Source organism: Paramormyrops kingsleyae, chromosome 23, assembly GCF_048594095.1.
Source record: "Paramormyrops kingsleyae isolate MSU_618 chromosome 23, PKINGS_0.4, whole genome shotgun sequence".
Taxonomy (NCBI): Eukaryota; Metazoa; Chordata; class Actinopteri; order Osteoglossiformes; family Mormyridae; genus Paramormyrops; species Paramormyrops kingsleyae.
In genome coordinates, this window is record NC_132819.1 from 4690374 (window position 1) to 4717672 (window position 27299).

Here is a 27299-nt window from a genome sequence, read left to right on the forward strand (position 1 = left end):
TAACGAGGCCCGAACCAATATCAGAAAGCTCTACCGGTAAAAGGCTTAAAAAGTCCAGTTACTCCGGAGACAAACGTTATTAAATGGATACGTCATATCTTCAGTGAGCAAAAGAACAAACATAATTTCATCAAGTGCAAATTGTTAAAGTTTATATGCACATATATGAATGAGTGTAAATTATGGGGGGATGGGGAGATTGTACCCCCCCCCCCCCCCCAATAATCAAAACCAGCCAATACACCCCCCGGACCTCCTTAAATGGGTACAAACCTCAACCCCCCGACCCAGTGCTCAACCCAATGTTATGCCTTTCGCATATATGTGTATATGTGTAAACTTTTACACCAATCAGCCATAACATTAAAACCACTGACCGGTACAGTGAATAACATTGACTCTCATTACAATAACACCTATCAAGGGTGTAAACCGGTGATCCACCGATGGGGTCCTGGGGGCCCAAGGCTCATTAATGCATGTGAGGAGTAACACGCAGGATACGATTTTCATTGTATGGTGTGACTGATAATTAACGCACATATGACAAACTTTTTAATCTCTTCTGTGCTTTTTATGTGTGACCGATTCTACCGGTTCATACTAGTTAGTCGCTCAAAGGAGCTTTTACCTGGAGGGTTGATCCACGATTCACAAAGCCTCTTTCTACCTGCGTGGGTGAGATTTTACCCTGGTGATTTGTATGGGTGAGTATTATGATGATTGTGCTGTCGGCATCTTTGAGGGATTTCACCATGGGCATTATAACCTACTGCTGGTGATGTGATTAGGGTAACGGTCTGTTATACTGTTCACATCAACTGTGGAGCGTTCACCAACTCATAGCAGTACATTTTTTATAAATAGTTTGGGTTAAAGCATCATTAAAAACAATTGGCTGGCAACTAGCCTAACTCTCAATGATAAAATGAGCCACTTTCAAAATAAGTGCTGTGAATGCAGACTCATGCTTCAGCTGAATATACACTGACTGTGTTCAGCGTAACTGCAGTTTGCTTTTAACAAAGGACAGAAAGCTGTGAGATTCAGTTTAAATTTATTTCATGTTACAGTACCATACACATTCATAAACTGGCAGAATAAAGTTCACACAAAAAGCATACTGTGAAAATCCAAATGACTTTAACCATTGTTTTTAGTTTTGCTTCAACCCAAGTTTAATTCTCTAAACTATATTTACTCAAAATGGAATACAAATTTTGAATACATACCTCTACGTCTTCACAAAATGTGTAGGTAATATCATTATCAAAACAAATCACTCATTCAAACTCGTTAGCTAAAAAGCCCACAAACAACCAGAGAGGAAAAACCCCACAACCATAAACCTGACTTGTCAATTTAATCGCCAAGCGTGTTTTCTTAGGTCTTGCAGTGGGACCCGTGTCAAAGAGCCAGTCAGGCCCAACAGCTGAACCGGGCTCGTTTTATGAACCCCCAGAGCTCCCTCCTGTGGACACGTGGTGTAATGACCAGGGACAACACTTTGAAAGCAATTTACTATTTACCTCGATCAAGAAATTCTTTTACAGTTCAGTTTGCATAGGTAAACAATCAACGACATTTAAGGAAACATTTCTCAAATGACAAAAGACAAAAAAATCCATCCTTCATTTTAGGTCAAGTTGTCTATTTAATATATAAAATACAGTAAAACATACGCAAAAGGGTAAGGTATCAAGGGACAAATGGATACTTTGGTACAATAACAAACACTTTTTGTAAAAGCAGTATAGAATTTTAATAACATGTCAGTGCATACTTTGTTTATGAAAATATACACAAGTTGTATATCATTCTCCAAAAACAACAGAAAAAAACATTTAAAATTTTCTTTACAACAAAACTCAAAGCAAACTAGCCAAACACAATATATTAACTATAATTTCTTCTTTTAAACTTTTTTTCTTCAGCTACATTTTCTCTTGAGGTTTACATTTTTATTAATACATTTGTTTACTTTTAAATGCATGTAGCTTTATTATGTTTGAATACCATGCACTTTATATTACTGACGTCGTCTTTGTGTTCCATGGCCAGAAATTAAAAAATGTATTGTCCCAAGTTTCAAAAAATGCATTTCCAACCGAAAATTTCAGCATTTAACATTTTGAAAATTTAACTTCTGTTAGGTAACATGTTGCTTTCATTCATTGCTTTAACTAATATTACTATAATCACTTTATTATTAAACCGTGCAATTTTAACACCCCTTTGAATAAAAACAAAATCAAAAGAAACAAAATATGTATTTATAATATATATATTTATATATAAAATAAAACCAAAATCAAGATGGCTACCCTACACAAAACGACAGAAAAAGTAACAATGATATTATTATGATTATTATTTACTACTACTGCTTTGTTAAAATGTAATAATAATAATCATAATAACAACAATAATAATAATAATAATAAATGACAATAGAACTGGCACCAGCACAAAGTAACACTAGAAAAACGAGTGAGAGTTTAAAAACATCATTATACACTGGAAAGGGGTGCATGTTTTTCCTTTTTTCCCAAGATTGTCTTTCGATACCATAAATTTGTTTCCTTATATAGTTCTGTCAGAGAACCATGTTGACGTTTTCAATGACCAGGACCCGCGAGTGTCAGCGGCGAGAAGCGTGGCGGCAGGTCGATGTGGCCGGTTCACGTCTGTCTGGTGTCCCACCGGGGGCCTTCAGAGAGAGTGGATCGCTTCCACTGAAGACTGGGATGTGTGGCCGGTTAGCAACTCAGGGCACGGGCGTGCGGATGCACCTGGGAGGCGTGTCTTCGGCTTCTGTTAGCAAGATGTGCTAATGCTATCACGTGCCGTTACCGTTCATGACACCCAAAGACCTCGCCGTTACGGATCAGGCGGAGGCCAAAGGCGTGCGATCACGTATCTGCCGACGGCTCAACATGTCATACACGCGGTCGCGATCCCGTCTTCCGTCAGAAGACCTGCTCGCTAATAACCGGCGTCTCCCTCAGCCTCCGCCCACCCCTCCGGATCTTCAAAACTAGCCGGGGGGCGCTAACCGAGCGAGAGCCCACGTGACAGCGAGAGGCGCCAAGCGGCTGCCGGCTGATCAGGGAAAGATCCAAACTGCTGACGTGGCAGGCGGGTAGTGGTACAAGAAAGTAACACTGGCCGTAACTGGTCGATTGTTTAAGAATTGCTTAGGGGGTAAAGGTGTGGTGTGAAACGGGGGACTGAATTCCTGGGGGAGAGTGCCTTTTCGTTTTAATCAGCTTTGGGAAAAGACCCACCCCGTCCAAAGAAACAACAGGGGGACGGGGGAAAGTGTCTAGGAAGTGTCCTCAGTATTTAATCCCCCTGACGGACGGAGGAGACGCAGCATACAGAGCAGGTAAGGGAGGCTTATCCAGCATCTCAGGTATTCAAGTTTCCCAACGAAACGAATTATTATTAAAAATGCAGAATGAACAGGGGAGAGCGACCAATATGAGCCACGGGATATGATGTCATCAGTCAGAGGCTGCCGAAAATGGGGGGGGGGAGGTTCCCTCGAAACATGATCTTAATGCCACAAAAAAACCATGTATGACCAACGGCACCGATTCTTCCCCGGAAATGACGTCACCCACGATATCAAAGCGTATATCAAAACGAAGGGGGGGGGGGAGAATCTAAGAATTTTCCAAAGGTCACACGGTGAGGCGTTAGGCAATGCATGCATTAATAACAGACATCGCTAGTCTACAGTCTGGAGTATGCGGTTGGTGTATATAGACCATGAAGTGAGTAAGGAGAGACTCGCCCAAAGAGAGGACGGTTTCAGAGCACGTTACAGCATCACATGGGTTCCACCATAAGAACGAGAGACAGAGCTGAGAAGCAGCAAGGCATTGCTTGTTCATATCGAAACGCCTCCTCTAAGAAGTGTATCCCTGAAGAAAACCCGTCGTCATCATGGAGATCTCCATCTTCTCTCGCCTTCTGCGGATGCACTGCCAGCGGGTTACCGTCCTGACACCGGGGGATGCTGCAAGGGGTGGGGGGGGGGGGACTCCTTTGGCCCCTCCCCCATCCTGGCAACAGCTGCCCATTGGAGGAGGGGGGAGGGGTGCGGCAGTAACGACCTCCTCCGTGGGACCACTGGACACGAAAGGGGAACGGAGGGGGGGGGGGGGCCCGATGCTGGACGGACCCACAGGAGCCTTCGGCTGACAGCCGTGCTTCTCCTGTGAGCGGTGCAGGATTTAAAGTGCATGCTGTGAGTAACCATCAAAGAGAGACCCCCAAAGCTACTGCAATTACAGCCTTCTTCAGTACACCAGCCTGCGATACACAACATCTACATATACATAAATATACAGACAGATCCACTGAGAATCAACATGTCGCTCGCCTTGAGGGATATCCAGCAAAATATATGTGAATATATTCATATGTACACCATCCCTTCAGTCATTCGTCTCTCGCACGTCAAATTCTGTACGATCCGAGCTGTGGGCGGGTGGAGTCCCCTATCCGTGTGTACGCGAGCTCGGGTTGGCCGTACGGGAACGTCGAAAATGTCGCGTGTTCGCAAGTTGTATTCCTTTATAAAACGTCATTCCAAAGTTTGTCTTTAAAAAAAGAAACCTGTTACGAATACTTTGATTAAGCTGACAGATATTCCCCTGATATAGGCAGCCAGAGGGGCAGAAAGACCAGCTGAATAAATGCATTGCAGCAGACGTGCGGGATAATGGCGTCGTCGTGTCAGTGTTGCGCCCGATTGGCCCCCATCCTCCGATGGATTACGGAAAGTCTAGCGCCATCCGGTGGCCATGTCTGCTTTTAGAGTCTGACCGTGTGCAGCCTGGAGCCTGAATGGAGCTGGAATTCACTCAGAACAAAAGTGAACATCACTGAAACACACCATGAGAAAATAAACAAATGAAACCAGACAAACTGCAGTATGAGAACGTGAAAATGCGTCATAGGGCAGAGGAACAAACTCGGCATCCCGTAAAATGCAGAATGGGAGCAGGATGGGCCGGGGCGTGTCCTGAGGGCGGCTCCCTTTGGTATGCTGGAGTGCGGCATGCGGTGCGCGGCCAGCACAGCATTCTAGGTAACCTGGGCATCCAGAGGCCCTGGGCAGCTGCGGTGTCGGCCATGGTGTCCCTCATCGTGGCAGCGAGCCGGGCTGGGACTGGGAGGGGGGACCATGCATTTACGCCGGCTGGATCCACCGAAAGAGTTTCCAGAAGAGTTTCCTGATGTGTTTTCTTTGTAGATTTTGAGAACGCGCCAGCCACCTGAATAAAGCTGTGCTGGGGCTGAGCACGGGGTCAAGCGCAGGCCGCCCCCGCACCTCGGAGACAGCGGCAGTGCTGCTGTGCCGCACTTCTGATGGTTGAGGACAGTGAGGGAATTGTCCAGTGCAGGGGATCGCCAGCCGCGATTGTACTGTACAAGTGAAATCCAAGTGAAATGTGCAGTGCAGCACAACTGTGTGGAAGTTCCTTTCAGTATCAGTGTCTCCCAGTGAAGTATTCAGAGTGCCAAGCGTGAACGGTATGTCAAAAAGGGGGGAAAAGGTGCGGGGGGGGGGGCTAAAATTAAAAACATAATCAAACCCAGGCATTAAGTTTGCTAAGCCCCACCCCCACACTACCTCATTTGGCCAGGCCCATCCATCTTCTTCAGAGGAAGTCACTTCCTGTTTTGGTAACTCAGCCCTCATGTGTTTGGACGGGTTAAAACGTGCTGGGGGGGGGGGGGGATGTGTGGTAGTGCAGGGTGGGTGGGGAGGGGGCAGGAAGGTGGGGGTTCGTACAAAGATTCCCGTTGCTGCTGGTGTTTATGTGACCCATGTGTCCATCCTCATGCGCTTGATGGTGCCCCCCCCCTCCTCGGCGTCCCCTTGAGCCCTGAGGAGGCCTCCGGTGGCGCCGAACTCCTGCTGCCGCACCTGGGCGCCGACTCCGCCGTCGTCGCGGTCGCTGCCCTCGAACGAGCTGCCATTGCTGCTCAGGCTGTCAGCGGGCGAGCGGCCGGTGGGCTCCAGTCGTAGGGCGCCTGGGTACTGGGGCCCGGCCCCCAGCGTGCCGGCGGACACGGAGCAGGGGGTGCTGCGGTCGCGGTTGGGTGACACCGGCTCGCTCTTGATGCTCATGTTGGAGATGCCAGAGTGAGAGGTGTTGACCGTCAGCGTGGCGTGAGCCGCGGGCCTGAGGGACGGAGAGGGAGGGGGGAAGAGGGGGTTCAGACTCCACATGCCAAAGAGCGACCAGATGCACCAAGTTAGTGTGGCACAGTTACCAGCGACGACGAGGATGCCACAGCATCGTTACCAGAGACACCCGGGACACACAGGCGTGACTGAGAGCGTGAGTGGGCGCCACCGGGGGCAGCGTGGGATGCCGGGGGGGGGACGGGGGGGGTGAAGATGTGTGGCGATGGAGCCCAGTGGGGGCATACAGCCACTGAGATGGGGGGGCATGGGGGCAACAGGGGGGGAGGGGCAACTGCTTCTGTCCAAAGGACTGATAACAAGCTCATGCGGAGGCCCACAGTGAACACACACACACACACACACACACACACACACACACACAGAAAGAAAGAGGGGGCGGGATGAAAGGGGGGTTGTCATACGGTACCGGCTTAGCCACTCCTGCCTCCCCGCAAGCAGCTCTGACTGGGGGGTCACGCTGTTGGGGGAGAAATTGGGAGTTTCAACACCAGGGAGAATGAAGGAGAGAAAGAGAGAGTGAGGGCAAACAAGAGAGGGAAAAAACCAGGTGGGGGGGGGGGGTTTTCGTGGCCGGCAGGTGAGGGCAGCCGACCCGCGTTACATAATGTAACATTATCCAGCGGCCCAGAGGCGTGTGCTAAGGAGCGCCGCCGTGCCGGAATAGAGAGACGCGGAAACGCGGCCCCCCAGGGGCAGGACACACACTGGGCGCCGCCTCGGCCCTCGCTTCCCATTAGCTGTTTGCTAATAGAGAATAGTGACGCCCAGTCACTAAGGGAGACACCGGAACATTCCGCCATGGGAGGCCTGGGGGGAGCCTGACCCACAAAGCTGACCCCACCAGGGTCATAGGAGATGGCTCCTCCCCACCCTGTCATCGCGGCTCAGATGCTGCGGACAAGAGGGGCAAACGCTATCATGGCTGCCATGTGACTAGCAGCCAATCAGCCTCCAAAGAGTCCCTTAAAATGCTGGGGGGGGGGGCTTGTATTTAGGTCAGTGGTTCAGGACATGAGTAGGAGGTTCTTGCTTATGAATCAAGGCCCCCAAAAAAAGATGGCATCAAGAAACAATGATTACAATCAGGTCACTAAGGTAAAATGTGACAAACAGCCCCATCTTTGACTACTAGGGAACATCGATAGTGGTATGGTGTGTCTGGAGAGAATGGTGGTCCCATACTTTCTACACAGCAGCCGTGTTGTTTCATGGCACTGGATGGGATGATAGAGGGTCAGTGATATTGGGTCAGAGTGGTCATGGGTGCAGTACTGGAGAACTGCCACACGAGGCACCATGTTGACTTACACTAAGTTGTTGAGTGAAGCCAGGTTGACTTGCTGTTGCTGAGATACTGGCTGCTGCTGCGGTTGCTGCTGCTGTTGCCATGTGGACACGTTGCCAAGTGCCAGGGCACCTGGCGATGTGAAAGCTTGAAGTGCCGACAGATCTGCACTAGTCAGCTGATAATCTGAAGGAGAAGAGAACAACATGCCTTCACCACAGATGCAGTATCTGAGACACACATTTTCTATGCAGGCGATTGATATGAAATCAGATCAAATCCCATCTCCCCTCAGCATCAGCAATGTGCTCAGATTCTGTCATGTTGTCGCTTCTGTACTGTGTCTAGGCAAGACCAGATGGTGTGAAGGAAAGGGGGGAAGGCGTGGAAGAGAGAGACAGCGCTCAGCTGGGAGGAGAGAAGATGAAAGAGGTCACACTCCTGCACAGCAGCCCATGTGCTCGACACGTTTCCACTGCATTATGGGATGTGTGAAGTCTCAGGCTGGAGGTAGGAGGACAGGACAGCGCCCCCCCTCCCCCACTTCCTGTGATACGCTTACGCCTCACAGTAAGACCCCTTTATAACCCTGGGATAGATACTTACCCTGAACCTAAAACAGAGCATAAAAGATTTATGCACATACATTTAAAACGTGTGTGTGGCAATCACACACTGTGACAAAGCTAGCATTAATGAAACATATGTATCTCAGAGTGAGTCAGACTTAAGACACTGTGGCGAGAGGAGAGCCCCAGTGCTTCATGAAGCAGCACTGCAAGAGGAGAGCCCCAGTGCTTCATGAAGCAGCACTGCAAGAGGAGAGCCCCAGTGCTTCATGAAGCAGGACTTCATTCCTACAAAAACCCAAATAACTGAATTGTGTGTTTTACAGCCAGGGGGGTCGGAGGGACATGGCTACCCTGGCAGATTCAGGGGACTTTATAAGGCCCAAATACCTAATGACGGGGCCTAGTCAACAAAATCTACTGCCCCTGTTCAAGTCCACCGTTAATCCCACAGATTTTCCCTACAATAAGGATACTTAGTGCATTAATAAGCAAAGTTAAGGCCGTCATTTAAAACAGGGCAGTGACCTTAACATCATCTCACCTGTGTTGTAGGCCGTCGGCATGGCGGAGAAGGGCAGCCCCTGCGACAAGAGGCTCGGCGTCGCCACGGAGACCACTGGCGTGGTAAGTGTCTGGGCCATCTGAGGGACTCCCAGCCTCTGGGCATTCTGGGAAGACGGGAAAAGAACAGTCAAGGCACCAGTCCTACTGGTGAACGGGAGAGGGGTGCGGTGATTTGGGAAAAGGTACTTTTGTCATGTGGCGGGGTGACAACACACTGTACATGAATGAAAAGTTTAAGGCACTTTCATTTGGTTACCAACAAATGATAATGCAAATAACAAGCTTTGAATGTATGACCCAGGGAACCTCTGTGTGACAGATTCACCACATCAAGGTCAGGCCTAAACTCCATCTCTCAGTACAGACAAGTGAACCAATCCGATACTCGTTTCCTCGTCTGCTCTTGAGGGTAACGATGCAAGATCAGACGGCACTATCGGATTGGACCCGACGTGCACCAGCGACATGCTCGGGAAACGGATCTCGGTCTCGTCAACACTGTGGCAACTGGGGCTCCGGGTGACAGGCGCAGGGATGCTTTTCGGCGCAGCGGTGAAGCAGAAAGGCCACGGTTATGCGAGAGGCCAGTCGGGACGAGACAGGGCCCTCAGAGGAGCCGCTCCGTCGCTATGAGCTCCGGCAGCAAGGCCAGAGCACAGGCCACATGAAGGGGCACTCCTGGGACTCTCGAGTTAGGCTGCCGGCATGAGTTACAGCACTTAAGTACGACATATTTCACCGTTTATTACTTATGTCTTCAGCGCGTGCCGAGGTGCTGACCCAGCTGGTGCACAGGGAGGGGAACACGGCGCCTGGCGATGTGACGCAGCCAAGGTCTCACATCCCCAGTGCAGAGCGCAGTACAAGCATCCTTCATTGTCAGGAAACAGGCAGCATTTTCTGCCATCCCTGTCAAGCCCACAGTAAAATGTGACACTCTGGCGGCCAGATTCAATGCGAAGAAGTACCTGATGTAAGGTTTTTAAAAATAATTTCAACTTTCATTCACGTCCTTGCATATTTATTTATATGTGTGACCATAAGGCTTCCTGAATATTACCAGCCATAATTTGGTATCATTCGTTGGAGCCGGTTCTTATTCAGTGCGGCAAGCCCACAGACTTATGGGATGTGACCCAGCCGCGTTGTAGACGACATGACAACCCTGCCGGGCATCGTCACCACGGCAACATCACCAGCACGTGAAGGCGGGGAGAGCGGAACGAAGCCTGTGCAGATGCGATGATGGGAGCGGTGGGGGGGGGAGCTAATAATCCCTGCAGGGTGATTCGCTAACAGCGCTGGAAAGGGGCCGGACTCCCGCAGACCAACGGCCCCTCCCCACGTGGTAGTGGGCTTTGCTATATCGCCCCCACCCCTTCCGTCACACTCGCCTCATGCCCCAGCTACTGGGCGCTGAGGACTGAAATGGCCGTTTCACTCAGAGCGGCTTCTGGTTCAGTGAGCGATCATGCAAATTTCTAAATGCAGATGTTACAACATTAATCATCTTTTCGGCCAAAAATAGGCAGCATGCATGTACATTTTAGCACAGAACTGAAATTATTAGACTTATTATTTCATTTGTCCAAAACATCCTCACCAGCTGAGGCAGAGGGAGGTGAGTCTTAAAGTCTACCGCAGAGCACTGCGCGTTCACATGCTTTGTTACCAGCTCACTGCGCGTTCACATGCTTTGTTACCAGCTCACTGCGCGTTCACATGCTTTGTTACCAGCTCACTGCGCGTTCACATGTTTTGTTACCAGCTCACTGCGCGTTCACATGCTTTGTTACCAGCTCACTGCGCGTTCACATGCTTTGTTACCAGCTCACTGCGCGTTCACATGCTTTGTTACCAGCTCACTGCGCGTTCACATGCTTTGTTACCAGCTCACTGCGCGTTCACATGCTTTGTTACCAGCTCACTGCGCGTTCACATGCTCTGTTAAACGGCTGCCGCCCCCTTCCAAAGTATCTGCCTGTCATTCCTGTGTTTTTAGGCCCTTCGTTTAAATGCAAGTTTAAATAACTGTTCTCTGGTTAATTCTGCATCACATCTCCATGCCTTTAACCTCTTTCTACTTCGCTTGGCATCCGTGCCTTGGGCAGGAGAGCATCACATGGGCAGGACCCCGCAAGGCTATCAGGGTATATCCATGCATGCATTGCAAACATGCGCGCGAACACACAAGCACACATGGGCGTGGGACTGCGCTAAACACCCGACACACTGACGGCTGAACTGCGTTTGGGTCAGCGTCAGGGCGAGTGCACAACACCGGTGACCGTGGAAACTGTGTGCGGATGCTGGTGACCTCATAGTGACCAAAAGCTATTCACCTCACTCACCAGGTCCAGCTCCTCGTCAGTCTGCGGGATGGGGGGGGGGGGGGGGGGGTGGCGGAGGGCAACAGAATAGAAAAAGGGGTTGGGAGGGGAGGGGGGTTTACACCTCAAATCATTCACAGTCTCAGCAAAGGAGCCATAAAACAACATTTTAGCCAATAATCACTGCTGAGCTGCTTACTGAGCCTTAAATTACGCATTTAATGTGTCATAATTATCATTGCCATTGCGGATGAAGGCCCAAATAGCAAAGGGCAACATGGGTTTAAAGATACTAATCTGGCACATTAATTAATCAAGGCTGGTAGTGTCACTTTACAAAATAATATTATACAGTTACGGTAATTTAACAGAAAAAAAAAAAAACTGTCAAAAAAATAATCATTGAATGAAAATTATTTGTTAAAAAAACAGGATCTGAACCAAGACATCAATAAATGTCTTTGTTAAAAGAATGTTTTTCCCTTTTAAATAGCACTCAAAACGTAGCTTTGAGGGAAAACATGGAGGCAAATCTTGTCCAATGGAAGCGCCCAAGAGCCACTTTAAATGATAACTGGTGCCCATTCAGGCCGGGTCCATCTAAACGAAGCGATTCTGCTCACCAGCTGCATCAGACTCTTGCCACTCTGGGACGTGATGACCCGGAGGTCCGGTTTACGGCTGTTCACCATCTGAGGGCTCGATGGGGGCGGAGACTTGGCCGGAACTACTTTCCCCAGGCTGTTGCCGTTGGAGACAGACAGGAGGCCTGGAGAAGCCCTGGCGCTGATGTACCCGTTTGCTGTGTGAGGAGAGGAAAAAAAAAAACAATTTATAAATTACAGAGGCAGGTAAATTCATATAATCTGCCTCTATTAAAACTCAGCGCATTATTACCCAGAGGAGCTGAGCACATAATTAGAACTGCCCACTGAATGGAACCAACAACCTTTGTTCGTCTCCGATGTGTTTCTCTCTACATTATGTGCTGCATGCCCACAGGAATACAACACTAGAGCACATATAGAGTATTATTAGAAGGGGATTCAAAGTTGGAAAAACTCCCTAATCTCACCAAAACCTTCCCTAAGAATTAACCCGAGACATGTGACTTCGACCACCAGTAGGGGAGCCAGAGAGACACTGTACACTCTCTGTGTGTCGGTGCAGGCAGTACTGTGAAGCATACTGCAGCCAGAAAACTAGTCTTAGTTCCACTAAAACTCCATCTTGACTCAGATGTCCTGCGGGTGCGGGTGCGGGGGGGGGGTTTGCACGTATGGAGAATGGCTGAACAAGAGGGAAACACGACAGAAAAGTACTCAGCGTAAACAGCATTACACCGTGCGACTGCAGAGGGTAGCAGTCTGATTGACAGCCACACCTGAAATGCTCAGCTGTCACCGCGAGATAGACAAGCAGAAGGGACTCTGCAGCAGAACAGACGCTTTGTCTTAAAGTTCAGGTCGGGGAACAGGGTGCAGGAGTTCAGCATGCTCCTGCAGGGAGGGACACGGCTTGCTGCGTCAATCACAAATGGCTTTTGACACGGTGTGCCTGTTCCGTTTCTTCTGCATCTTTAAACTGACACTGCAAACAGCCCTGCGCTGTGAGCTGTGCAGCCTTCTTCTTGGGGAAAATGGAACAGTGGCTACAGATTTCACAAGAGCCCCAGCGTGAGTCTTCACCCATAACCCACATCCAGGCCCATGAACAGAAAGGGGGAGGGAAGACTGCCAGCCCCCCAGCGCTGGTTTCCATCTGCCCCCAAGGGCCTGGGTCCCAGTGCGTCCGAGTCCACGGTCTGATCCCTCCACCCTCGTCTCCCATTTCCTGTTGGCCAGGGCGTGGGAATGCCAGGAATGCTGGGAGTGACGTCAGCAATGACATTCCCAGAGTTTGGGCCAGTGCAACAGCTGAGAGCTCAGCAGGGAGGGGAGGGGGGCTGGGGGGGTAGGAGGAGTCTCTGGTGGGAGGAAGGGGAGATTATTCTGGAGTCCGGTTGCTGTGCTGTAAGCGAATCAAAAAAAAAAACGAGAACGATCGCGTCGACAATGCAAAGCTCCACCACAATCTTCCTCTGCTTTGAACCCTATATGGTAATTTACTGCACTTTACTTTGGCATCAGATCCTTGTTTGCGTTAAAAAGAACTTGGGAATTGCGAGTGTTCTGCAGAGGCAGTGCTGAGAAGCCTGTAGTCTGCTTTAGTGTGGGCAACCAACCAGATGTGGCTGCAGAACAAAAATAACAGAAGGAACACAGCTCATGTGGCACAGTGTCATCGACTTTATGGCGAGAGTCACACATTGTTCCTCGTGAACAAAACTCAACACGGGAGCCCGAAATATGACACTTGCGCTGGCTGTCGGTGACACCTCTGAGGAGGGGCCGGTGACAGTGTGCGCACCCTCCCACCCACCCGGTTGCTCCCCGCTGAGATCTGGGGGAACAGCTGAGGGCAGCAGGGGCGGGGGGGGGGGGGGGGAGTGGTGTTGTCAGTACAGACCATTCATGTCTCTCTCTCACTGGTTGGACACAGACACACCTGTTTGAGCTTGGCAGCTGAGGGTCACATGGTAACAGACCAGGAAGCAACGCGGGACGCCACCGTCCTGGATATCTGGGAGAACGTTGCAATGCGAGAGGACTGAACGAGGCACGGGGGTGTGGATGGGCCGCCACCGTCTGTTTGTGTACACATCCGAGGTCCTCGCCTAAGACGGCTAATGGCTAAAGACGTCTTTTGTTTTGGTCTCCCTAAAGGAAACATTCCGCGGCACAGAAATGGGTGGGGCTGCTCCGCCACATATTTTGAGAATCACGCCCGGCGAGATCCTTCACGCGAGGGCCCCTGCTCCCCGCCCGGAGGCAGCGGAGGTCCTGTGAGTCACTAACACTGACCCAGGTTTGCGGCTAACACCGGAGCCCGTGGCTTATGCGGTCTGGCATTCACCCGTCTGTGGCTCAGGCTCCGTGCATCTCTTTTATCTAACCTATCTTCAACGTTCCACTCAAAAGGCAGAATGGGGGTGGGTGAGCAGTTCTACTCAGATCTTAATGCCACATCCTTATTTGCATCAATATTTGAGGAGAATCACTCCGAACTGTAGAATCTTCTAGAAATTAAATTGGATACAATGGGGCAGAGGAATTTAATCAAATCGTTATTCACTTATTCTTACTATTTATGCTGCTCCCTCCATTGCCTGTTCTAAACATTCCAGCATTGTTTACATTTAACATTGTGCGTTTATGATGTCACACTTTTTTTTTTTTTTTGCATTTGTCCTGTCTATCTCTGCACTAACACTGAAGCAGGGGAATATATTATTCTGCTCCACCGTATGCTGCGTACTCAATACGACTGGCGTGACAATAAAGCCCGACTAAGATGAGAGCCAGTTCGCCTACGGCGATGTCCAGCTATTCAGGTGACGATGAGGACCATGAGGGGAAAAGTCATTGTGCTCCCCACCCTAAATGCTCCCTTATTATGGCAAATCACCCCCCCGTCACTCACCTACTGGGCTAGGGCAGGCCCCATTCGAGTTACTCAGGTCCCCTCCTAGAAGTGCGCCTGTGTGGAGGAAACAGGAGGTTCACATTCCAACATTATCACATTCTGCTTAGTGCAGCCGGCATGGTCACTGTCACTGACACGGTCACTGACAGAGAGTGAGGGCCACTTAGCAAATCACACAACAGGGCTATCAGACTATTCCAGTTCATTTTTATGGACCATTTTATTTACTAATACCCATAATTGTCTTCTCTGCACTGCTTAATATTTTGGGTCATATTATTTCACTGCATTTACTTGTCAACCGATTGTAAACAATCTTTGCCCACAAAAATGGATGCTTCCCATTTGGTGAGCTTTCTCACCTGCACTGGCTGGTCTCTGTGGTAACCCTGGAGACACTGTATTCCTCTGGAGAGCTGGTTGCTGTGGCGACAGTAGGCGGGGATCCGAGAGCGATGAAGTCACGAAGGAGGTGGTTACCAAGGTCGCACCAGGGTTGCTGAACTGTAGGGTGCTCTGATTGGACACTGGGACAGTGACAGGCATGGAGAATGCAGGAGGGGCCGCCGAGGACTAGAACAGAGAAGAACGGGAAAGGGGAGCAGATACAAGCTGGATGATAGGTATTCAATCACTGGCCATCCAGTTCAGTATTTACTCGAAATTCTCTGATCACGTGCGACTTTGAACATAAGAATTCAATATTTTAACTGTGCATCGTATCATATTCAGTCGTTTCAGGTGAAATATTTGGAAAACGCAAAGTGAGAAGGAAAATGTAAGCTACAAAATCATTTCAATCTGTTCTGAATAAAACAACAAATGTGTATATAAAATCCTAGTATAAATGGATAATGTTTCCCCAGTTAATGGCTACACACTGTACAGTTATACTATGGTGCTTGCACTACAGTGAATCAAAATTATCACAGAGCTACTGAATTCACAGTAATCTAAGCAAGTCACAGGCAAGAATGAAAAATAATAGAGGCATATAGGTATAAATAATTAATTTTTATGTTGGTTATTATGGCCACATTCCTCACAACCAAAAAAGGAAGAGGATTCGCTATATGCTTTCTTAGTCAGTTTGCCTGGCATATGTTCGGCCGTTTACAGAATTTTTCTAAGTATAGATCTCTGGAGATGCTCCCAGCAACGTAGGCAATCCAGAAACAGCCAGTCTCCAGAAATAACAGGAAACCACTCATCTTTACGCAGCAAATGGCTCCATCCCTAATGTGTAACTGTCACACTGCCATTACGTGGCGCGCACACAACCATACTCTTATATCAGCTTGACACTTGCAAAATGAGTTTTCTAAGAAGTCGTTGAATAATATTACTACACTGTGGTTCCGGCTTAAAAAAAAAAATTTGTTGTGGGGTTTTATTTGGGTGTCAGAATTAGAATTTCTGGGGAGAAAAAAATAGGTTATAAGCGATGCAAGCTGCAGGGCAAACAGCGGGGAACCTAGCGCTGGATAAATGAGACCCGCTTTGGAATTTCACACTTGGGGAGAAATCAGAGATGAAATGTATTAATTGTGACTATTGAAATGAAGGCGAGGAAGTGGATGTTTGCCGAGTGAAGCCAGCCTGAACAGGGCTGTGCTTGCTTGCAGTGCCTGAGTCACTGATGCTGTACTTTGGTTACGCGCCTGTCCCCTGTGGTGCAGGGCTCTGTACCGAACACGCTGCACCAAATGCTCCCTTATTATGGCAAACCGTCCCCCCCCCTCACTCCTCCAAGGACCCTATATTTAGAATGTGGGACAGACTGGGGCTCGCATGTCCGGAACAGGACCCAGTTTGAGGGGGACTGGTTTCGTAGCTGCCTGTACCCCTCACAGATTTCCTCTGATTGCCTCGCTGAAGGACGCCTTTAGTGGAGCGCTGGACCAGGCTGCTGGAGGCAAACTGCCCAGTCGCACATCCTTCATACGGAAGTCTGCGCGGCCAATGGAATATTCTGGAAGGTTCTTTCAATGGGACGCGTCACCCGGCTTTAGGCGATGAGAAAATGGAATCCTAGTTAATACACATTTTTCCAACTAAAGTAGATTTGATGGTGTTACAGGAAAAACCTTTGCGGAGGCTGTCTAAGATTTACAGTGCTTCCAAGCTGGGCTACTGTTTATGCTAAGAGCTTCAGCAGCACTCCTGCATCTACTTTAGGTGATGCATAAATTTGAAACTTATTCCACAAGCAATTCTCTGTTTGCACATTTGAATATCAAAGCAGCAGTAAGCTTGAGAAGGGAGAGGTGTACACAATTTGGAGATTACTCATTTTAAAGTGAAATTTATCTACCAATTTTGTTTGTTTGTTTGTTTATTACAAATGCTAGCACACAGCAATTTGTCCATACAGCTTTTTCCTCAACCAGTACACAAATGCAGAAGGCAAACACATAAGCTAATTAATAATTTAAGAATCTAACAGAAAAAAAAACAGAATGAACAAAAACAAAAAACAGAAGGAACCTAAGAGATAAAAATTGATTGAATTCCCTGCAGACACATAAATATGTGTGCTAATGAAATGTTGTTGACTCACTTCTGCACTGGACCTTCCATGTAAACCCCCAAGAGAGTCTTAAACTATCATGATGACTCCAGATGGACCTGGGAATCAGACCAGAGCGTGACACCCTAAGAAGCTTTCCTGACCCATCCAGAGGTTCGGCATTTTTCTGTGCCCTGTCAGCAAAGATGTACATAGAGTTGTTCTGCCAAAACAAACTTAAAACGAGATGCAACAGGTTCACCCTGGACTCAGTGGACTAAGCTCCTGTGCTTGTGACCGGAAGGTTTTCGGTTCCAGCCCAGCCTCAGCAGAATAGTCACGTCTGTGGCTCTTTGAGTAAGGCCCTTAACCCCCAGCTCCCTGGGCACAAGATGGCCACCTGTTTTACTGTGACCCCCCCCAAGCTCACTCCCACCTGTATAGGGCAAAACAAAAGGGGAATTTCCCAACTGTGATTGATATTGTATCTCTATTCTACGAATGACATGCGTCATAGACAATTTTCAATAGACAATTTTGGTTGCAGGCTTTGGTCTCCACAAATCTAACCATGCAAATCTTTTGGTTTTGCTGAATTAATTTAGAATTAAGGATTTTTTTTCTCATTAAATGCAAGTTTGACACATATCTGCATGCTAAATGGACTAACCATCTCACAATCTCACAAGGCCTTACAAAGGCTGACACCTGCCTGCCGGAGTCTATTACAGCCCCCCAAACCTGAGACGCAAGGTCTAATGACAAACCATCACTACTGCTATTTATCCCAACAAAAGCCATTAAAGAAAATGATAAAGGTAAAATTAAACTATGTGCATATTAACTGAACCCAATGGCAGAGAGACCCCCTTAGCATTGTTATTCCCAGACACCCCCATTTGTGGTTAATCACTCGTCTTAATTGGCTAAGCTTTCCCTTATGCCTAGACGACATGAGCAACACTGATGAAGTGGAGCTTTGGTCTCAATCTGAAGGATCTCAGCCTCCGCTCTCCCTTTGTCACAGATTCTCAATACCCTCTAGGCCACTTATTAAGGGTCTGCTTCAACAAAATCGCCATGTCTGGCCTCAACTCAGCGGCCGCAACCGCACTTTCCAGCTCTTTCACTTCCTGGCAAGTTGTTTTCTTGCTGTAAAACTGAGATAGACCTGGTTTTAAAAAATTCCTCTGCAGAAGTTAACGACAAACCAACCCATGCAGATACAACCTGCCATCAGCAGAAGGGCCCCTAAAGGCCTCAGCAGGGCTGTAATACATGAATCTGTGGCGTGTCACTTCCTGTCAGGATACGAGTGGGTGGCCAAGATCACAGACAAGGACTACAGCACCACACACCAGCCAAGCACACGGAGGTTAGGAGCACGGTTTGAAAAAGGAAGCACAAGCCACTTTAGGCTCAAGCGATGACACCGCTTCCTTCTTGGGTGTAGGAGTCTTTATGGAGTTCACCTAACCACAAGGTTCTGAGAGATGATCTCTAAGCTTCTGCAACCGATCCTAATGGTGAGGGGAATCTCTCGAAAGTCTGGAGCTACCCATCCAGGGGTGCATTTCCCATTAGCCACTTGCATAGCTGGACTCATTCACTTGCATGGTTAAAAACTATGCAAGTTGCTAACGTACTTAGCAACTAAGCTTTTGGGAAACGCACCCCAGTCCGTTTTCCTTGCCGAGCTAAATACCGACCCCTCAGATGCCAAACCCCCCTGGCAGTCTGGACCTAAGGCAAGCCCAAGTCTGGAGCAGCACTAACCCATTTTTCAGCGCTCAGCTTCACTCTGGTGAATTGCCCACATGCAAGGGTATCGAAACAAATTAAACGGATGCCCTACTTCCATTCACTTTCTGTCCTAGAAGCCTGCAGAAGCATCTCAATCAATCTCTTATCAGTCACGTAGTGTAGCAGATAGGGCGATATTGCGGCCATCTACATGAACGTCGTCATCGCCTTTGTTAGAGGACATTTCAGAAAAAACGCACCGTGCAACTTTTCCCCTAATAACACAGTAACTTAAAATGATATCATCCTAAGCTCGTGAAGTGTAAGTAACAATTTAAGAAAGATAACTTTTTGACCTCGTGAAATCCTACCGCTTCATCATTAGTCATTTCACGGCTGGCAGCGCAGATATTGAGTCACGCTACCAGGTAGAAGCTAACAGGTCTGAAGGGGGCTCCTATGTGACAACAAATGACAAAAAAAAAAGCAACTAGGGAGCGGAGTTTGCGAGGCTCGTCTCTGGCACGAACAGCAATTACTGGGTCTCCTCAAAACATAAAATGAAAACAGGGAAACAGAACTCGTAAAGTTCCAGGTTGCCTCCCTTCCTAGCAGGCAGAAACGGGGATATGCAAGTTTATCTTGGCTGATAGCTTCCACATTGGGATTACTTGACTGCCAACCACCGCAGCTGTGTGCTAGATCTTTCTGTTGTCCGTGCGAGGTGTGCCATGCGGAAAGAAGGCCAGGCGTAGGAAATGGGTGCTTGTGAACTGTAGAGCAACGCCAACCTTCATTCTGCAGTTCCCAGATCTCTTAAGCAAGAATGGGGGTGGGAAGTGGGGAGGGAGAGAAGGGGCGGAAATGGGCCACTCACGCTGTATCTCTTGAACAGCACGTCCAAATCCTCATTGTTCTTGCGGTAGGTGTCGTCGTTCAGGGGACTCTGGTCGACGGAGTCCTCGCCATCCGGCTCGGGACTGTCGCAGCCGTTGAAGCCTTTCTTCCGCAACGTCTGCCCGTGACACAGAAACAGGAAGAGGAGGATGGATTGAGCACACAGCTGGATGGCCACTGCGACCAGAGACGGGCACATCTGGCCTCAGTCTGGCATGCATAACATTTTTTTGGTTGTTTTTATAGATCCGTATGAAGTAATTCAATAAACGTAAGAATGATGTACCCATTCTAACTTCCGGACAGTGTTTACTATATCAGGCCCAGTTAAAACATTCCGTATGTCCAGGTTTCACACATCATTTATGAGCTTCCATTTCAAACAGCTTACCAAGCTAAAATGGGAAGCAAACGCAGTATTACCTCCCCACCCAATGACTTATAGCCTCTTCTGTAAACACAGGCAGCCGAAATGCGTTCGGCGCAGCAAAAGACGCATTTCCTGCAGGTTTCCTTCTCCTTTTTTTGCTGGTGGCAGAACTTAAGCCTCAATCTCAAGTTTGCAATATAGGTTAAATGTGAAAGCGGGCTCGGGAACTGGCCCATTTCTCCGCGCCCTTCAGAGGAACCACACTTAAGGACGCTTCTAGCAGCCCGCCCTTCCTTAAGCGGCAGACAGCTGTCTCCAGCAAGGCACAGGGCTTATTAATTCTTACGCTCCAGGTAGTGCATTGGATATACTTCTTCCTACACAGACACCACCGTAATGTTTGCGGCACAGCAATGACGGACAGGTGAGCTAGCCAATAGCATCCCATTAAGCTTCACTCCCTAACGCATTCGATTCCGGGGTCGCTGCCACCGTTTCCCACGTTCTGTTACTCCATCCCCACCTCCCTGTACCGACAGCTCTGCTCAGCTCATTACATTCACCACTTCAACCCCTCTGACCTCTTGCTATACACCAGCTTCAGTGCACCTGCCCTCCACCTACGTTTGTGAAGAAGCCACGTTACATTCATACCTGTGTGTGTATGTAAACAAAATACACACATATACATACACAAACCATCTGTCCATCATTTAGAAATGGCCCGATGACAAACTTCAGATCAACGCCATTTCAAGTATGGTATGGTGTTGTCATGGTAACTAACTATGCATCAGTTTTTTTTGTCCTGTGTCTGTGTTGGCGAAGGTTTGCGAACCAAACGAAACCGATCTAAGTGCTATGGTTCGTCTCTTTTCCCTTTTCATTAACCGCACCCCCCCTCCCATCTGTCCAATTATGCACGTGTCTCTCGTTTAGCCAGTCCTCAGATCTCCCCCCCAAATGCACACGCAGCCCTTTGTGTTGAACACCAGGAGGCAGTGAGGGAATACCTGCACGCCAGAGTCTATTACAGCCCCCCCAAGACCCGATTCTGCACCAAGGTGAGGTTCTCTCAGAATCATCCTGGATTGCAAAAGCAGTCACCCCAGCAACAGGCCCTATTGACATACACACAGAACCTATGAAAATGATCACAGGCCGCACAGTATCAATGGTGCAGGTGGACGGGGGGGGGGGCCTGGGCCAAACCCTGAACGGTGGTGGCTAGTGAGACGACCAGAGCGCAAGCAGGAAGGGACAAAAAAAAAAAAAGCGCTGCCCACTTCCTGCGAGAGCGACCATGCGGCTTCAGGCCGTGACGCAGCGTGAGGCCTGGTGCGGCGTTAAGAGTCACCACAGTCAAATGAGCAGCCTGGATGTCCGCTGCACCAGAACGAGCGCTATTCAAAATGACTGGCACTGCTCAGATGTTTGATACCACGTGGTCCAAGTGTGGGTATGTGAGCTACCGCTGCTCGAGCTGGTGAAGCGGCAAGATCTTCATGCAGACAGACAGACAGACAGACATTACATTTTTGTGGAGACTGTCTATTCATTTCTATGGGCAAAACCCTAATCTAAAAAAATGACGACCTTAACCCCTACCCAGCCCTAACCTTAACCATAAGTAACCAAACAAAATACAAGTCTTTTGCAATTTTTAGTTTTATGATTGCAACCTCAACCCCACAACGTCAAAATATTTCATTTGGTCACCACAGTGTAATGTATATGTCTGTCAGTCAGTCAGACAGGACAGGACAGGACAGACAGAGCTGAAGGTAAGCTCACATCTCTACCGCCTTTACAGGAAGCTCCCTCATCTGTGGAGCTATGAGCTTCATGGTCCAGCAGCCCCAAGGCTTCCCTCACAGGTGTAACCATTTGCTGGTCAGGTACGTAAAGCTGGTGCACCTGCTCCTCTGCCCACCCCACCACCCTCACCCACCCAAACCCTGGTGCACACTTTCCAGCACCAGCCGTGTCGTCGGGGCAAAATTCCCCCACAGAGCTCCCATCAGCCTGTGACTGGCTGGTCCGCTCCCCACCCCAGCCCACCCCCTCTGCCCAGCTGAGCCAATCTCTAGCACCCTCTTCATCCTGGCCCGCCCCCTCTGCCCGGCTGAGCCAATCGCTAGCGGTCTCCCAGTCCCAATCCACCCCCACCGCCCGGCTGAGCCAATCGCCAGCGGCCTCCACGCCTGAGTCAGTCCCCCTCTCTGGCTCGCTGCGGTGCAGTTTGGCATGTGGCCCGGGCGAGCCCAGGGCGCTGTGAGAGCAAGGCCAGCTTGTCGCCCCGCGTCACGTCCCACAGTGGGGGATAGGGGGCAGGGGGCGGGGCAATCCCAGGGCTTAGCGACATCCCCTGGGGCTTAGCCAGAGAGCCTGTCCCCAAACCACTGGGCAGACTGTCGGCTTCTGGTACGATGGTCGCTGGACTGCTGCGCACCTATAAACAGCAAACGAAACCCATACCGGCAGCCTGCGGTCGTGGCTCCGACCCTCCTCCTCCAGGCCCAGTAACCACATCCTCGTCCATACTTCAGAGCAGCATTCCACCTGCGTTGCACCCCCCACCCCCCCACCCCCCTTCCCACAATCCCCTGTGAAGCTATGAGTCACACGGTCCACACATTCTGCCATATGGTCTTTCATCAGACTCAACCTACATCTGCTGAAGACAGCAAAGGCAACAGGATCTAATTGTGAGCCAGGTAAGCATTATGGAGATCCGCTGATGTAACCCTCGGCAAGCGCAGCGGTCTGATTGCGTGGAGCGGAGCCGTCACCGAGCCTGCCAAGGGAGGCGAGCGCGTATCCAGGCAACCGCAGGTCACCGTGTGACCTGCGGAGGCGTGCCTGAGCGGCTCGCCTCCCAAGATGGATCACAAAGTGGGCATATGACAGGCCATAACATCCACCGAGCCTGTTTGACACTCCAAAGCGGGCTCAGCTCGAGGGAGTATTGCCGGGGCAACGGAGGGGAGCATCCCACGGGGGGGGGGGGGGGGCCGCACTTCACTGTAGCAACAACGGTCCAGGCCCTACCATAACAAGTGAAGCTGCTTCTTTACGCAGGGTGAGTGGGAAAGCATTTTATTCCAGGAACTGGTAGCAGAATTCACTTAAAATGTTTACATCCCTCCACCCCCTGGAAATGTTCCTCACAGCACCGATCCTGTGTGCGACTCGTAATAACACTTCATATCCTTATAATGCTTCTTTAACAGTGCAGCCTAATACCTATTAGCTACTTAAAAAAGCTGAGATATTTCACGGACTCGTTCTCTCCTTTCATCTCCCCATCACCCCCGCTCCTACACCCCCCGCCCTCACATCCCTCCGTCTCATCCCGCTCTCCCTCTGTTTCCCGTTCGGGATCCGTAGTCAAGCGGATTAACACGCTTTGGCAAGAGGAACAGGGCTGCCTGCACACACAGAGCGTGTGGGAGAAAGGGGGAGAGAGAGAGAGAGAAAGAGGGAGGGAGAGAGGAAGGGAGGGAGGAAGAGAAGTACAGTAGCAGTAAGCTCGTGTGTAGGCATCACTTTGAATCATCTGCTTGCCTGCGCATACGTGCCGAAGTCTGCGTTGCCGCCTGCATCCACATGTGTTCGGAGATACCGGGCATAACGCCGACCCGGAAGAACCGGCCGGCTGAAGGGAGCGGTCGCCACACGCCCCGCTGAGCACGACCGTGCCCTCGCTCTGCGGGCCGCCAGCGCTGCAGCCCTCACACGTGACTCGCCATGACGGGACAGAGCGGCCTTCGCATGGGGAGACGAGCGGCCGTCTGATTTGCATAAAAGTGATGCTACCAGAGAATCAGCCAGCATGTATTTAACTGCGATGTGTTACGCGATACGGCATTAGGTGACGATCTTACGTGTGTAAACGGCCGCCTAAGCAACACAAAGCTGATCCTCCCCCAAGCCTCCGGTAAAGCCTGTATTACATAGATATATACAGGAAACTACAGAATATTTGACTGTGGCAGATCAGTGTACAAATCGCACGAAACTTCAACGCAGCCTAAATCCATTTCAGATACTGGTCTCCCCAGTATGACTGTGCGAGAGAAGCAAGCCTCTGGCACCCACGTCCGCAGTCTTGGAGGGAAGGAGCCGAACACGGGCCCGTTATACACTTCGGTCATCAGTGACGGTTTCGCAGGTGCCGTTTCTGTTTCTGTTCCAGCATCACCCCCAAAAGGTGACACTGCACCATAAAAAGGCCGGACCTGTATGAGGGAAAAAAGCCGCAGCCAAGGCACCAACCTAGAGGACCTGTCCACCGAACCACATGTAGGACCCGAGACGGCTATTTGGAAATTCCCCTCGCTGATCTGCCTCCCCACGCAGTGACCTGTGGCGACAGCTGGCAGCCCAGTACAAAAAGATCAGTGTGGGGTTATAACCTTGAGGTCCAGGATCACAGCTATACCCCAGAGGACCACAGTTACACCCCTGAGGTCCAGGATCTCAATAGGCCGCCCCAGGATCAGCATCGAAGTCAGTGCTCCCGTACCTCGATGATGTCGGCGTTGGTGCGGCTCTCGTGCGGCTCGTTGTACTCTGTGTACTTCAGCAGCACCTTGTCCATGTCGGTGCTGGCGTACTGGAAGAGCTTGTTGGAGTGGTTGAAGATGATGAGGGCGATCTCGCAGTCGCACAGCACGCTCAGCTCGTAGGCCTTCTTCATCAGGCCGAACTTGCGCTTGGTGAAGGTCACCTGCGGGTTGTGGGGCACGGGGGAGGGGGGGGTTGTTAAAGACAAATAAAATGAAGGAGGGATAAAAGAGGGATGATCACAGGGGTGGCAATAAAAAGGGGGAATGTGAGATAGGCAGAGCGAGGGCCCGGATGAGCGGCGGCCCCACGGAGAGGTTTCTGTCACGCTCGGCGGGGCACCGCGGGCGGCGCGGGGGGAGCAGAAGGGCACGGCGTGGGAGACGCAGGCTGCGTGCAGGCGGGGCGCTGGGGCACTGCCATGCCAGACCTCGGCTCGGCCTCGCTCCCCGAGTGCTGCCTGACTGAGCGTGTACCGTGGCACGGTGGGCCAGAGCACGGCCCCCGCCCCCTCTCTGCCCCCCCCCCCCCCACTCACTCTCTCCATGTCAAAAATCTAGAGAAATTTTTCTTCTATAGAAAATGGACTTCATTGTATCACATTTCATGGCAAGCTACCCCCAAAACACACACACACACACACACAAACACATATGTGACAGAACCTCTGAGGAAAAAAAACAAACACAGGAGGAAAAAAAAAAAAAAAAAAAAACGAAATAACGGAACTCTGTACAACACAATACAAAATGTTCTCCTTTTACGGGTAAAAGACACTAAATATCAATAATATCACTGAAAAAATTGTCCAAATGTACCTATAATTAAACCAATATTACATAATTATACTTATTTTGTTCTGGCTGATAAATGCCTCTGTAAGCTAAGGTCTTGGGGCAAAAGGGTCCATTTATGGTAGAATCCAGTGCCCCCTGCCCACTTTGCTGATGGTATCGCCCAGTGCCCCCTGCCCACTTTGCTGATGGTATCGCCCAGTGCCCCCTGCCCACTTTGCTGATGGTATCGCCCAGTGCCCCCTGCCCACTTTGCTGATGGTATCGCCCAGTGCAGCCTGCCTCTCTGAAGGCCAGTCCCTGAATGGTTTATATGGCCGACTAGTAGCTTCTGGCTAAAGCTAGAGCACTTGGGGCTGTGAAGGTTCACTGGCTAACAGTGATCCCCACATTACGGCACAATTACAGGGGATGGAGAACGATGGTTCTCTGTGGGAGTGGCGGGACCCAGGTTTTAGTTTAAGGGTCCCATAATCTCATCTAGAACTTTGTGGAACTGCATTTTCACATCCCATTCTGGCTGCTTTCTGTGGCTGAGCTTCAGTTTCTCTCTCTCTTTTTTTGTTTTCTGCCGAAGCCACATCCGACCGTCTCTGGCATGCGGCTTTTCCTGGGAGGACGGCTCCGTGCCACTGAGGTCAGTCAGGCGAGATACACCCGCCGCTGCAGTAAAAACTTTGCCACTTGCTGATGGGTAACAGCCCAGTTTGGGGGCATGTAGATGCAGTCACAGGCAGATCCACACCCTATACCCACATGCCCGAGGGCAGAGGTGGGTGTCTTTCTCAGCAGAAGAAGGTTGCCAGTTTGAATCCCAAACTCAGGAAAATAGTCGCATATCTGTTGGGCCCTTAGCCCCTAAAAGTGCTCCAGGGTCACTGGACAAATGACCTGACTGCATGGGCTCGGACCCCAAGCTGCACCCTCGACTGTATGTGTATGTGTGTGTGTGTGTGTGTGTCTCAAATAGAGAGCATTTTGCGTGCAGAGCGACGACAGAGAGCCCATTTAGGCTCCACCCCCAGGGCCCCCCCCCTCGCTCACCTGCTTGTTGCGCTCGTCCGTGATCCTCTGAATCTGGATCTTTTTCCTCCCCATGTTTCCGGCTTGGTGACTGTGAGCTGTGGTGGGGGGGGGGGGCTCCTTAGCCCTCGTTATACGAGGGGAAATAAAATAAAATAAAGAATGGAGAACAGATGTAGGCGATGGGTGGGGCGGTGGAGTCTTTAGTTCATGGTCCACTCAGAGGGTGGAGGGGGGTGGGGTCAAGCCTCCGTCCTGGGGAGTCTCTCACGGTCGGTAGATGCAGGGTGGAGGGTTACTAGGGAAACAAGCAGAGAGGGACATTAAAACCATGATGAAGGTCATGCTGGAAGCCTGACAGGCAGCAGGAGAGGGAAGGCCTTGTTACATCCCAGGCGCTTCTGCAGACTTCATGACAACAGCCGTCCCAAGGAAACAAATCCGGCTTCACGCAGAGCAGCCTCCTCAACCTCGGACAGGCCGCCACATTCGATACGCCTCAGATTTAAAGCTGCGATGTCAGGGAGCCAAGGAGCGACCGAGAGGGTGAGCAGATCCCAGCTGCCCACCGCGGGACCGAGTGTTTCGCCACTAGCATGTACCAGGGCTGCCCACCGCGGGACCGAGTGTTTCGCCACTAGCATGTACCAGGGCTGCGCACCGCGGGACCGAGTGTTTCGCCACTAGCATGTACCAGGGCTGCGCACCGCGGGACCGAGTGTTTCGCCACTAGCATGTACCAGGGCTGCCCACCGCGGGCCCGAGTGTTTCGCCATTAGCATGTACCAGGGCTGCCCACCGCGGGACCGAGTGTTTCGCCACTAGCATGTACCAGGGCTGCGCACCGCGGGACCGAGTGTTTCGCCACTAGCATGTACCAGGGCTGCGC

General features: G+C 50.1%; 1 protein-coding gene and 1 long non-coding RNA gene across 8 annotated transcripts in view; one reads left to right on the forward strand and one right to left on the reverse strand.

Moving 5' to 3' along the window:
- Positions 1 to 1040: 1040 nt before the first annotated feature.
- Positions 1041 to 27299, reverse strand: part of LOC111853516 (myocyte-specific enhancer factor 2D homolog) — a 46504-nt gene continuing 20245 nt past the window's right edge. For 2 of the 6 annotated variants that reach the window (XM_072705388.1, XM_072705389.1), the window contains exons 2-12: positions 26432 to 26708; positions 24553 to 24756; positions 19635 to 19772; positions 14868 to 15078; positions 14503 to 14559; positions 11604 to 11782; positions 10993 to 11022; positions 8628 to 8754; positions 7538 to 7700; positions 6636 to 6686; positions 1041 to 6203 (exon numbers count right to left, since the gene is read on the reverse strand). In XM_072705388.1, coding sequence (XP_072561489.1) covers positions 5834 to 6203; positions 6636 to 6686; positions 7538 to 7700; positions 8628 to 8754; positions 10993 to 11022; positions 11604 to 11782; positions 14503 to 14559; positions 14868 to 15078; positions 19635 to 19772; positions 24553 to 24756; positions 26432 to 26485 — 1584 coding nt within the window. In that variant the 5' untranslated portion in view covers positions 26486 to 26708 and the 3' untranslated portion in view covers positions 1041 to 5833. The remainder of the gene's footprint in view (positions 6204 to 6635; positions 6687 to 7537; positions 7701 to 8627; positions 8755 to 10992; positions 11023 to 11603; positions 11783 to 14502; positions 14560 to 14867; positions 15079 to 19634; positions 19773 to 24552; positions 24757 to 26431; positions 26709 to 27299) is intronic. The other 4 variants (XM_072705390.1, XM_072705391.1, XM_072705393.1 and 1 more) reach the window with 4 other exon arrangements.
- LOC140581846 (uncharacterized) lies at positions 3249 to 19824 on the forward strand. 2 transcript variants are annotated; one of them, XR_011984863.1, is made up of 4 exons: positions 3249 to 3388; positions 7863 to 8024; positions 8639 to 8710; positions 19684 to 19824. It is a non-coding gene; the product is annotated as an uncharacterized lncRNA (long non-coding RNA). The 2 variants fall into 2 exon arrangements; XR_011984862.1 differs by lacking the exon at positions 19684 to 19824 and having other exon boundaries at positions 8639 to 8776.